Below are 14,534 nucleotides of genomic sequence, written 5' to 3'. Positions count from 1 at the left end.
AGAGAAATAAGCCATCGAAAAACAGATGAGACGAAGCAAAAACATATAGCTTGATGTTAGGTTTGCACTTAACCATATCAATAATCACATTAAATAAAAACAGTCTAAATATCCCCAATGAAAAAAGATTGTCAGATTAGATTTTAAAAAGCAAAATCCAATTATATGCTGCCTACAAGAAATGCACATTAACCATAAAGACACAAATAGGCTAAAAATCAAAGGATGAAAAATATTATACCATGCCAGCACTAATTATAAGAAAGCTGAAATGGTTACGTCATTATTCATTAGGGAAATGCAAATTAAAACCATAATGAGATAGCACTATATACCCATTGAAATGGCTAAAATTTAAAAGATTGACCATATCAAATTTTAGTGAGGATGCGAAGGCACTGGAACTCTCATCCACTGTTGTGGGAATGTAAACTGGTGCAACTGCTTTGGAAAACAGTTTGGCAGTTTCTTAATAAGTTAAACACACACACACCATATAATCTAGCTATCCCTCTCCTAGGCATTTACTCAAGAGAAATGAAAACATAAGTCCATTCAAAGATGTGTACGTGCACGTTCATAACAGCTTTATTTGTAATAGCTCCAAACTGGAGACAACCCAAAAGTCCATTAAAAGGTGAACGAATAAACAATTTGAAGTATTTCCATATAATGGAATACCACTCAGCAATAAACAGGGATAAACTATTGATGCATGTAACAACATGGATGAATCTCAACTATGCTGGCTAAAAGAAATGAGACTGAAAAAGAGTGTATACTGTATATCCCATTTATATAAAACTAGAAAATGCAAATTTATCTACAGTGATAGAAAGTAGATCAGTGGTTGCTCGGAGGCAATGGAGGGGCAGGAGGAAGGGATTACCAAGGGGCAAGAAGAAACTGTTGGGAGTATGGATATGTTCACTATTTTGAATGTGGTGATGATTTCTCAGGTCTATCCATATATCAAACTCATCAAGTTGTACATTTTAAATATGTATGTGGTAATTATACCTCAAGAAAGCTGTTCTAAAAAGAGGAAGGTACAAAAACACTAATTCAAAAAGATAAATACACCCCTATGTTCATTGCAACATTATTTATAATAGCCAAGACATGGAAACAACCTAAGTGTCCACCGATGGAAGAATAGATAAAGAAAACGTGAAATACACACACACACACACACACACACACACAGAGGAATAATATTGACCCATAAAAAAGAATGAAATCTTGCCATTTGCAACAACATGGATGGACCTTGAAGGCATTATGCTAAGTGAAATAAGTCAGACAAAGACAAACACCATAGATCTCACTTACATGTAGAATCTAAAATAAAAACAAAACAAAACAAACGAGCTTATAGATACAGAGAACAGATTTGTGGTTGCCAGAGGCGGGGGTAGGGGCCTGGGTGAAATGAGTGAAGGAGGTCAAAAGGAACAAACTTCCATTTATAAAATACATAAGTCATGGGGATATAATGTACAGCATAGTGACTATAGTTTATAATACTGTATTGTATTTTTGAAAGTTGCTAAAAGAGTAGATCTTAAAAGTTCTCATCACAAGAAAAAAGATTTGTAACTAGGTATGGTGATGGATGTCAACTAGACTTATTGTGGTGATCATTTCACAATATATACAAATATGGAATCATTACACCGTACACCTGAAATGAATATAATGTTATATGTCAATTATACCTCAATAAAAAAAAAAAGAGGAGGGAAGAAGGGAAGCTGTTCTATCCCATTTTCCTCCAAAGATAACATCGAGTATATTCCACGTCGTTCAGAGCACACAGATCATTAACTGTCGATAAAGGTCAAGGCTATGTGTGAACCACGTTCACCACAGAGTAAAGAATGCATATTTAATTTTTAATCAATTATTTTTCTTTTTGGAATTTTGGAAAATTATTTAAGCATCGGTTAACTTTATGAATCCACAAATCTACACATGAATACTACTTCTTCAGAAATGATAGTTTTGCTTCCTAATTTTCCCCTTGTTGTATAACTTTCCGTTTATTTTGTAGTTTTCAATAACATTTTGCTTAATTTCACCCATTCAGCAATTCAGGAAATATTTATTGAATGCCTACTATGTAAAAGATACTGCCAGGTATTAGCAGATATGGTATTTAGGGCCACTGGCCTCATGGAGCTGACATGAAGGTGGGGGGAGAGAGACTTTTAATAAATAAGTCAGCAAACACATAGCTATAGATTTTCATAAGTGCCGTGAAGAAAGCAAACAGGATGCTGTTCGTGATGGAGAACGATAGGAAATCTTTTTTCTATGTGACTTAATTACACGTTAACCGTGCAGTCCATTACTTCAAATGATTCCTCGTTATTAAATTTACATACTGGAATTTTACTACTCTGTTTAGTTTGTTAGTCCCAAGCTTCAGGCCATTTAAAATAAAAGCTACAGATGAAGAGAAAAATCACTTAGTTAACTTGTCTTCATCCTTTAGCTTTCGGCTGGAAGGCCACTTTCTCTGGGAAGCCTTCCTGAGTAGCCTTCCCTTCCTCCCACCCTCACCACACATACACACACAGACACACACAGACACACACACACACACACACACACACACACACACGGTTAGGTCCTCACTATATGTTCTGCATTTTCTCTCATGACACTTACCAGAACTTGTAATTATTATATGAGGGATTTTTTAAATTAATGTCTGTCTTCCCAACAAAGGCTAACCTCCATGAGGGCATAGACTTTGTTTGGTTTTTCCACAACTGCATCTCTATTATCTAACATACAGTCTGGCAGAGGGTAGGTACCAGACATAATATGTATTGGATGGAAAATATTTATTGACTGAAGGAGTCTTTTTGCTCACTTCAGGAAGAGTTTGAGGATTAAGTCCTCCTGGTCCTACAGAAGAGAGATTCTCGTTTTTAATCCGTGAACGATTCAGGCTCTGGGTGAAGCAGGCTATTCCTGAGATTGTGGTCTGAGATTCATATAATCATCCTACTTTAAAGCTACATTTCCTAAACGCTTGATGCCGGTGATTCCTGACAAATGAATAGATATGAAGAGGAAGTTATCCTTTTTGTTTAAAGGGCTGAATTGTAAATTAAGAAGAAATACCGTCATGTCAATCTAACTTTATATCAGAGAGGTGGTATCGCATAGTTAGTAGTTCTGACAGATTCCCCAGACAGACTGCCTGGGTTCAAACCCTGGCTCTCTCACTTACCAGCCATGTGACCTCAGGCAAGCCACCTAACCACGTTGTTCCTCATTTTCCTCATCTGTAAAATGAGGATAAAAATAGTATCTACCTCATAGGGTGGCCGTGAGGCTTAAAAGTGTTAGTATATGTAAAAGTGCTTAGAATAGTTAATGGCATGCAGTAAGTACTAAATAAGTGCCCGTTATTTCAGTAATACATAATACTCACTAAAATCAGTTCTTCTCAAATCTATATTGTGCAACTGCATTGGCCCAATAACGTACGGTTCTGTGTAAAAAACTGTATGTCTAATTAATATAATAATAATTTTCTAATTTATTATATTTTCCATCTACATATCTACCTCTGAAATTAATGAGTATATTGATTGAAGGGAGAATTAATATCATAATGATAATTATTTTAAGGCCGTTATAGAATTTATAAGAATAAAGAAATATGAAGATAAACTACAGTAATTTCAAATTCACTTTGTGGTATTGACCTTTAAAAATAGCATTTCTGAATTTCATAAGCTAGTTTCCAGTCCTACTTACAGCACGGGCTTTAACATTCAGCTTTTCATATGGTCTGAAAGGGGGTTATTTCTAGAGGAATGTGCAGGGAAGGAGGAGAGGGGGAGGCTTTCTGGTGGAAATGTGAGAACAGCAGCTCTTTGAGTGTGGCGCGTGACGTAGCATGGGAAATGTGAGCAGCTGCTGGTGGAGTGTTTCACACGCAGCGGGACAGTGGGACAAGCAAAGAAGCAAACAACCAGGGCAAAACATGCAGAAGAAGGGGTGGGGCGGGGTCAGGCGGCGGCAAAGGAGAGAGGTCAGGCTAGAGAGAGAAGGACACTTAAAAGAATAAAGAACAAAGCAGTGAGAAATTTGAGGGAAGGGCAAATGTCAGTTGCAGAACAAGGGAGAAGGAAAAGAAAACATGAGCATTATGGCAATTTTAAATACTCATAATTATACACGTATTTCTAAAAAAGAATTAGAGAGATCAAGAAATGAAAAGAAATACATACATACATACATAAATTGCTGTTTAAACACATTTAACAGGAACACATTACGTTTTGAAAAACAATAATAAAACACTTAGCATGTGAATGACCATAGGAGCTAGCTTCAGAACTAGCAAAAATAGTTCCTGAATAAAACAAATTAGAAATTAGGTAGTACCTAAAGATCAAGCAATGGGGGAACCTAACTAATACTTCATAATGATAAAGTCTCTGAAAAAATGAATATGCCTTTCATTCTCTTTAAGAAATACTTCTTTGACTCATACCGGCTTCATTCTCATTTTGTACCTCATGTCATTTTTTTGTCTCACTCCCTACCTACATCATTCATTTTTCCCCCTATAGTCCCACACATCCTGATGCTTTTTTTTTTTTTTTTTTTAATAGAGAATGCCCTTGAAAACTAGATTGTTCTTTAGAGTGAGGAGGATGGACTCTGGAATACCTAAGCCACATGACTTTCAAGGTTACCCAGGCAATCTCAATATCATTCCTCTTGAATAAAGTACAATTATTTGTGAAAACATCGGAAACCACACTGACGGAGGAAAATGTCTGTAAGCCTGACAGCGCGCTTTGACCTGAGTGTTCTAAGGGCTGGAACCATCCTGGGCACTTAGATTTACACTTTCCTTCTTCAGATCTTTAAAGGGCCTTGTTCATTTCCCTTCCTTTTATTTAAAGAGAAATGAGGTTAAGCATAAATGATTGTTCTCTCCTTACTGAAAAGATGCTTTCCTAGAACTTCATTGTCCTTTTCTCACGGGTCATTCTATTCCTAATATCAACAAATCTTCCCGTGACCTAACCTTTTCTAAAACAAACACATTCTTCTTTCTTCTTTGTTCTTTTCATTTCCTTTACCTTCAGCTTTTTAACAACTCCTGCCAGTGGGCACATCAAACAAGATGTTAGAGCTGAAATCTTTTTATGAGAGCTACCTACTGTTTAGAATGTGTTAGAGTAATTGTTCCTACATTACTATAATATTTTTGGATAAATGGCTTCCAATCTTTTTGAACCTATGGATCTCTTATTAATATTCTAAGAATTAGAGGATCCCCACATGATGGAAGTACTACTTAGTATCTGTTAATTGAGAAAAAGTGGCCAGCTGATAAAAATCTCTATGTGTTTAGTAACACGACTGCATTTACTTAATTATGAGAAATAGTGGTATATGGGCAAGACAATTTTGTATTCAAGCTACAGACAGTGCTTGATGCAGGAACATATTTGTAGACTTCTTTGTAAAACTCCACGATTCATAGTTTGGGAACAAATTTTTATATGTGGTCACAGATCAACAGCATCTCCCGGGAGCTTGACAGAAATGCAGAATCACAGGCTCCATCGGATATAATGAGAGCTGCATATGTCATTTTAAATTTTCTAGGGACACATTAAAAAAGTAAAAAGAAACACTACCAGTTGTTTTACTTGAAGTGACAGGCTCACTTTGTTCATTTTCAAGAAAAATACCCAAGTTTGAATCATCATAAAAAGAAATGAGTGGAATTAATTATAATGATATATTTTACTTAACTAAATACATAAAAATATTATCACTTCAACATGTAATCAATATAAAAATATTAATGAGATATTTTACATTCTTTCTTTTTGAACAAAGTCTTTGAAACTTGATATGTATATTACACTTACAACACATCTCAGTTTGGACTGGCTACATTCAAGGGCTTAATATCCACATGTAGCTACTGTACTGGACAGCATAATTCTAGACCATGTGATGTAAAATATAGTGAATATAAGTCCATATTTATATTATGTTTATTCTATTTATCCATTTTTACATTTGTGAATTTATATTTATTAATCCATAGAGCAGCAAATTGTGTTACTAGGAATCTACTAGCAGTTTCCCTTCACCCTCCTCTTTCTGCCTTGAAGACAAATGTTAAGTGCTTGGGTCTCCATGTTCCCGTAGCACGGCACCACTCCTTTAATACAGAGCTTTCTGCATGGCTTTGTACTTATTTTCCACAACCTGCCTCTAAACTTCTCAAAGTGTCTTAAGAAGTCATATATATATTTTAAAATCTTTTGAACCTGGCTGTACCCGGCAAGTGCTTAATGTAGGACAATGGTTCTCAAAGTGTGGTCCCTGGATCAGCAGCATCAGCCTCATTTGGGAGCTTGACAGAAATGCCGAATCTCAGGCTCTGCTCCAGACCTACAGAATCAGAAACTCTGGAGGTGGGGCCCAGTGGTCTGTGTTTTAATAAGTCTTCCAGGTGACTCTGATGCTCACTAACATTTGAGAACCACTGATGTAGGAAAACATATTTCCTTTGAGAATGGCCTCAGACTTATCATTTTCTCCTGAGTTCTGTGGTCTAACGACAAGCAGAATTATTTTTGGTCTTGCTAAAGAAAAAGTCAAGGAAGGCCATGTAAGAAGACATCAGCAGAACCCACCCTTAGCAAAACTGAAGCGAAGGAAGCTAGATGTCCTCTCCTCACCCTCAGTTAGTAATAGGTCTACATTATTTGTAAGAGCAGATGGCATAGCTCGTCTAGGCTCCTCGCCTAGAAGGGACTTCATAATGCAAAATGATTAGTACAGGATCCTTAAAAAAAATGAAGAGTGGGGCCGGCCCCATGGCTTAGCGGCTAAATGGGCGCACTCTGCTACTGGCGGCCCGGGTTCGGATCCCGGGCACGCACCGACGCACCACTTGTCTGGCCATGCTGAGGTGGCGTCCCACATACAGCAACTAGAAGGATGTGCAACTATGACATACAGCTATCTACTGGGGCTTTGGGGAGAAAAAGGGAAAAAAAGGAGGAGGATGGGCAATAGATGTTAGCTCAGAGCCAGTCTTCCTCAGCAAAAAAAGGAGGATTAGCACGGATGTTAGCTCAGGGCTGATCTTCCTCACACACACACACAAAAATGAAGAGTGTGAGGAAAATGTTTAAAATCTGCCCACATAGTTAAAAGATCAAATCTTGCGCTCCGTGACGATAAGGACAAACATACATACATATAGATAGAAGCCAAGCCTGCTGCAAAAACCTGTCTCACCAAAGTAAAGAACATATGCTGCTCTGTTGGAATTCTTAATTTTTTAAATTAAAAACCTTGTTTAGTTTTTTAAAAATGAAGCCATGCAAATATTTCTATTGGTCACCTAAATATCATGTCCTTCCATGAATCTTACTAATTTGACTATGTAGACCAAATTCCCAGTCAGAAATTACTGAAGAATTTGTATTCTGAGATCTGAAAAGGTATTACTTTTATAGTATTAGTGTTATAATAGCATATTTTTTGTTGTTGTTTATAACATGGAGAAAGGGAGAGAGGGTGAGTCATTATGGAAGTAATAAAAGAAAATCCATCTATAAAATTTTGCTTAAGATGGTATAAGCAGTAAAGTGGGTTTTGGTCAGTTTGTCCTTGGACCAGATAGGACAATTACAGTGTCTGCTTTGTAAACAGTAGATGCTCAATCAGTGCTGATTGAATGAAAGAAGGAGGAAAGAATGAAGGAAGGAATGAAGTGTGCAGAAGATGAGGGTCTGGATTCCTGTGACAGAAAGTTACCAGAGATGTGAAGATGGAGTATATAACTGTCTGCACGCCCTTGGAAGAATCTTAGGAAACCTTAAAAAACATACATAATTCATGATACTGTCCTTAAACGTATTTAAAGAATGTCATACCTGGAAATGTCTTCATATACAATACTTTTCAAGTGGTTACATTCCGTACATCCTATAGTCAGTAAAGCATGTACTGTTTCTATTAAAGTGTGTTTGCAGCTTCTGTTGCTATTTGTGGGTTTACTCATGATGTAGAGAAATGGTTAGAACATTCCCTCGGAGTATTTCCCTATAGTAGAACATCCCCTATAGTACTTGTGCTTGATGAACAAAGAGCATGACTACACCACTAAATGTGTGTGCATTGCTTCAAAATTAGAATGGTTTATCATCAGTTTAATTTTCTTACCATTTGGTTTTGATACTCATTTCTACTGGATCAAATATTAGCACCGGTTCTGCTTTAAGAGCTAATTCATTAAAATCACTTTTGGTTGATTTTAGTACAAATGCTGAATTCTAAAGACAATGAGGAATATAATGCTTTATAATTTTATATTTGAAACTACAGCTGTGATTTTAAGAGGTACACTGAACTGGGCTCATTAATCCATTGGTTTGTAAAAGGAAGATTTAAAAGTTAATTTCATTAAAATCGCTTTTGGTTGATTTTAGTACAAATGCTGAATTCTAAAGACAATGAGGAAGATAATGCTTTGTAATTTTATATTTGAAACTACAGCTGTGATTTTAAGAGGTCCACTGAACTGGGCTCATTAATCCATTGGTTTGTAAAAGGAAGATTTAAAAGTTAATTTCCCTGAGAATCATTTAAAAAAGAGAGGAAGCATGACAAAAGTGAAGTATTTCATACCTGTGTTGCCCAAAATAGCTTTAAAGTATGACTTTGTTAAGTCCAAACTTAATAGGACTTTGAGAAGAGGAAATAAAAAGGGCATGGGAGTTGCAGTTCAGAAGATCTGATTCAGATACTGACTGACACTTACAAGTTGTGTGACTGTGACTGTGTCACTTAACGTTTCTAAGTTTTAGTTTCCTTACTTGTAAAAGGGAATAGTGATAATATGTAATCATAATACATAATCATAATGTTATGAGGATTAAATGAGATAATGTACATGAAAACTCTTTGTAACTCCAAGGAATGATGGTTTCCTACACCCAAAATACATTGTGAAATGGTCTAGTAGAAACATCCACACCCATGTGTCTACTCTGAGGGAGAAAATAGGATTTTCTTCCCACAGGGAGTTTCAAACAGGCAAACCAATGTCTCCATACTTCTATATGTGGATTCAAAAGAAATTCAGAACTCTCTATACACCCTATTTCCATGTACTGGTAAATTGTGACTGGGTCTTACTCTGCTGTTGACATTCACATCTACATGGTTTTTCTGTTTCTATCATTTTGACTGATATTACATATGGCTAAAAAACCACCGTGGCTTTCTTTTAAAATAAAAATTAACGGATCATGTAAGTAAACCCAGGATATCCTGACATCAAGTAGACATAGCCTGGTAGTATCTAACTCCATGTCTTCTACTACACTATTTTGCCCAAACTGAAGACTCTTTTTCTTGAGTTGATATCTGCCTTCCCACTACTCCAGCTCTCTATTTCTTGATTTTTCTTTGTCTGAGCAGACATAGAAGCAAAGATGAACTCATACTTATTTTTTATCATGATTCTAGTAACTGACATAGCATTGCAACTAAATTCTTCATTTTTATAGAACTATGATGTCATAATGATGGTAGGCTCAAACTTCCCTCCGCAGAAGCTGGGTAATGCTTCAGTCTCACATACATTCTTCTATATGCAAAATGTTCTCCACAAGATATCTGAGTTGCTCCTCCAGTAATGGGGATAAATTTGTTTGATGTGAACCTCATTTCTTGCTTTGTTCCCTTTCTGAACAAGGACTCACATTTATAATATAGCAGAGTGGTTAGAATAATGGCCAAGAAAAGAATGGAATCAACTTGACTCAGTTATGCACAAAGCAAAACCTTGGATTAATCAGATTTCTGCTAAAAACACTTTTTAAGCATATCCTTAAGGTCAGGTTCAAAAATAGCAACATGTGAAATTTACCACAATGAAAGCATATACCACAAACCAATTGAACTGTTTAATATGAGAAGGCTGTGTATATGTGGGTTTGGGGGTGAGGGACTTACAAAGTTAGAATTACACAAGGAAAAACATAATTCCAACAAGCCACATCTGTATTATGAATTGAGGGAGCAACTCCATTGATTAAACTAAATTTTGTCATATTGTATCTCCCCCAGAGAGCCACATACAGAATCACAGGACTGAACTGGATGTGACCTTAGACAAAATGGATGTCTCATTTTACAAATGAGGGAATTGAAGCTGAGAGAGGTTCAATGGCTTTCCCAAGATAACATGGTTAAATAATAGCTGAACTTCAGTTTGAAGTTAGGCCTTCTAATGTTAATGCCAATGCTCTTTTTACCACATCATACTATCTCCTTTCATGTACTTCCCTACATTTCTGACCAAAATTATTGGTCAGAATTATTCCTTTCAAAGAATGGATAAAAATTAAGCTATTAATATTTTCTCATACTTGACATCTAAATAAATACTGCAACTATAATGGATCACTTAGCATTGATTTTTATTAACTTTTCCTATCAGTCATAATCTTTTGACCTCATTTGTAAATTCACATGCCACTGTCACAAATCTTGTACCACGTTCTGGAAGCAAATGTGGCATTCAGCTCTCTAAAAGAAATTTTAAGATATAGTGCAAGAGTGCTTGAATGGAACAAATGTGGCCATCGGTTTTCCTTGGACATTTATTACTTTATTTATGCTTAAAATAAAAAACATACTAAGGGTAAAACTGATAAGATTTTAATAGTACTTAACCACTTTGGAGCAAACAGACATAGAAATGCATGTAGTTGCTTAACTATATTGCCTTGCTTTAGTCAATGCCACTTATAACAATCTATCATACAAATATTTCAAGACTATCCATCAAAACAAGAATTAAATTATATGAGATCTCAAGAGGTCTTGAATTTGGAACTTGTTTTTATTAAAGATCCAGCAATTCTTCAACCGAACTTTCAATCATACCCCTAAATGGACTGCCAATAGGAAAAATAACCTGGTTTATTGTTTTTTTTCCTTATTAAAACATTGAAAGCATATATTTTTATTTTATTTTTTTAATTTTATTTATTTATTTTTTTCCCCCCAAAGCCCCAGTAGATAGTCGTATGTGACAGCTGCACATCTTTCCAGTTGCTGTATGTGGGACACGGCCTCAGCATGGCCGGAGAAGCGGTGCATCGGTGCGCGCCCAGGATCAGAACCCGGGCTGCCAGCAGCGGAGCGCGTGCACTTAACCGCTAAGCCACAGGGCCGGCCCCGAAAGCATATGTTTTTAAAAGCTAGTTTCCTCTCTGTCCTCAGGAGCATACTCTCTGTACCCTATGAAATTGGAAAAGGAGAGAAAACGATTCTCTAATTCTATGGCTAAATCAGTTTTAGGGTTTTGGGGTATAATAGTGTCCTTCACATAAGGAACATATAGACACTCCTCCTCCACCATTACAAACATTTTCTGAGTTCTTACTAAGAAACAGGTACTGTACTGATAACTCTACATGAATTAGTTCATTTAACATGAATTGAGCAGCAAGCATGTTAGAGATGCGGAAACTAACAATCAGAAAGGTCAAGTGACTTCAAGGTCACTCAGAAAGTCTAACTTTAAAACCTGTATGTTGTAATAATAAAAATTATAACTGCAACAGGACCAAGAGCTAGAATTTATACACTGTTACCATGTGGCTAGTACTGTTCGAAGCACTTTCCAAGTATTTTGACTTACTCATCCGATATTTTAGAAACACTTAATATCCCCATTTTCTTCAGATGAAAGACTAAGGCATAGGGAGTTTAAATAACTTGCCCAAGGTTCCACAGCTAATATGCGTGACCTTGAGCACACTTATAGTCCCTGTATTTATTATATAAACCTATGAAAAACTTCCATGTATAGGTTTGTGATAGGATGTTCTTTCTTTAAAAGATTTTAGAATGTGCCGTACTTTTGACTTTTGTTTAAATTAGGATTCCAAAGGGAAAGATGTTTTAAGAATCCAAGCAATAATAGTACAAAATAATTGCATGCCAGTAATTTAGTCCTTCCATCATGATTCAGCATTATCTTCCATGTTTATTGCAAGATATAGTAAAGTCTAACTTTAAGCCATTCATAAAAATTAATATTAATAGGCTTAAAACATTTATATAGGGACTTATTAAGTAATATAAAATATCCTACACTCACAAATATTATCGTGAACATCGCATGAAAAAATTACTTTTATTGTTCCTTACAAACAAGCTTTATCTGTATATTCTCTTATTGTAACAAGGAACTGCAATGCTTATAATGTGCCTACCTGCAGAAGCTTCCATCTGGTGTTCAGGTCTTCCAGAGTGCTGAGGTTATATGGTGACAGCTGAATGCCCAATGTGGTGAGTTGGCGAGCAAGGTCATTGACGTGGCTTACATTCTCTTTAAGAGGCGCAATTTCTCCTCGAAGTGCCTGTGTGAAACAGTCAAGGGTAAATTGGAAGATGAGGATGTTTAAAGCAAAGAAACAGACACATGGGAACCACAAGACATCTTATTCTGTTTGGGGTGCAGTGTCAATGACATTTGCTCTATTATAGTGGTATTACAACAATGAACATTTGTTAATAGGTGGATAATAATAACTAACATTTATTGAGCACTTCTTAGGTGCCTAATCCTGTGATGAGCTCCGTCCACGTGTAATCCAATTTTATTCCCACACGATAACCTTATGAGGTTGGTAGTTGGAGAATTCACATTTGACACATGAGGAAACAAACTCACAGAGGTTAAACCTTGCCCAAGGTCCTATGGGTCAAAATTGAGGAACCTGGGATACATATCTAGGTTTGCCTGCCTCCGGACTGTTATATTATATACCTCTCCAAAGAAATTCTGGATTAGTAAAGTAACAAGAAAAATATAGTGCTGCTAGATTCTAAACTCTACTCAGCTTACAACCAGAAATGGATCATTTTTTTAATACACTAAAAAGATATACTCAATCATAAAATATTACTTTCATCCTTTGCACCAACTACACAATAAATAGATTCATTTAGAGATTAGGGTATTTTGTCAAGTCCTAAGAATGACTTTCTGGTCTCCTGGTATTTTAGTCCTTGGAGCAATGACTTAAGAAGGCTCCCCTGGGGCTTCTCAGCTGTCTCTGAAGCACTACAGTGGGATTCTCTGATGCAATGCATCATGACAATCTGTAGAGCAGAAGAACCCTACGCAGATACGGGGAGGATATTACCATGCATCATATCTACCCTATTCAGATGACATTTATGGATCTTTAACATGATGCATGATGTCCAAATGTTCCAATGAGCAATTTCTAAGGGACAAATTCCCTCAACGAGGAGAACAGTTTGTGTAATGTAATGTCTGTGCACAAGGACAGCCTCACTTACTTGGCTATACGTGCTGCTTTGACTTGCTTGTTCTGAGCAGGTGTTATTTCTCTGGTTCACTATGCTGATAAAACCACTGTTTACACTGACCTCATCTATAACCCTCCAATTCCCTTCAACTCCAAATGGAAGAAGCCAGTATGTATATTCTAAATAAGAATGGCATTATCCTCTCAAATCAACCTGAATATCTCACCACTAAAATGTGATATTGTATGGAGTATAAGACGCTTATATAGTTCTTAGATAATACAACACACTGTGCTAATCACTCTGTTGAACTTACAGGGGTTTTTTTGTTTTTGTTTTTGTTTTGCAGGGAAAGATTCGCCCTAAGCTAACATCTGTTGCCAATCTTCCTGTTTTTTTTCTTTTCCTCGCCAAAGCCCCAGTGCATGGTTGTATATCCTAGTTGTAAGTGCTTCTAGTTCTTCTATGTGAGCCGCCACCACAGCATGGCAACTGACAGATGGGTGGTGTGGTTCCACGACCGTGAAACAAACTCAGGCCGCTGAAGCAGTGAGAGTGCCGAACTTTAACCACTAGGCCATCAGGGCTGGCTCAAACTTACAGTTTTTTTAAAGTAGTCACTAAAAATATTATATTAAAGAATCATGAGGTTTCTTTTGGGAGTGATGAAAATATTCTGGAATTAGACAAAGGTGATGGTGGCACAACCTTGTGAATATACTAAACACCACTGAATTGTACACTTTGAAAGGGTGAATTTTATGGTATGTGTATTATATATCAATAAAAAATAAAAACAGAAACAAAAGAAACTCTTCTGACTGACCACACACATGCAAAAAATCATATCTGATGTATTCATCTTTAATGAACTTCATGTCAGTGAAATGTCATAGGAATCAGTCTGAAAGTAAGAAAGTTTTTATAGGGATTATAGTAGATATTATTATTTCCATTTCCTTATAAGTAAATATATGGATTTAAAAAATCACAATAAGTGCCCATGGAGAGAGGTGGTTAAAATCCATATGTGTGAATTCATATCTCTAAAAGGAAACGATCCATAATTACTTTGTTTTGTGTAATAGAAAGGTTAGAAAACAGATTTCTTAAATGTCAATGGGGGAACCTGGACAAGGAAAATGATTACAAAATGGAACCAT

The 14,534-nt window shown here is 36.3% G+C and overlaps 1 protein-coding gene across 4 annotated transcripts in view; it reads right to left on the bottom strand.

Annotated features, from left to right (window-relative positions):
• Nucleotides 1-14,534, bottom strand: part of LOC101392552 (dystrophin) — a 760,070-nt gene that overhangs the window by 303,002 nt on the left and 442,534 nt on the right. For all 4 annotated transcript variants that reach the window (XM_004435057.3, XM_087426760.1, XM_087426761.1 and 1 more), the window contains exon 15: nt 12,306-12,452. In XM_004435057.3, coding sequence (XP_004435114.2) covers nt 12,306-12,452 — 147 coding nt within the window. The remainder of the gene's footprint in view (nt 1-12,305; nt 12,453-14,534) is intronic.

The sequence above is a fragment of the Ceratotherium simum genome, chromosome X (genome assembly GCF_057802395.1).
Source record: "Ceratotherium simum simum isolate JZ-2026a chromosome X, ASM5780239v1, whole genome shotgun sequence".
Lineage (NCBI taxonomy): Eukaryota > Metazoa > Chordata > Mammalia > Perissodactyla > Rhinocerotidae > Ceratotherium > Ceratotherium simum.
This window is presented reverse-complemented; position numbering and strand designations above follow the sequence as displayed.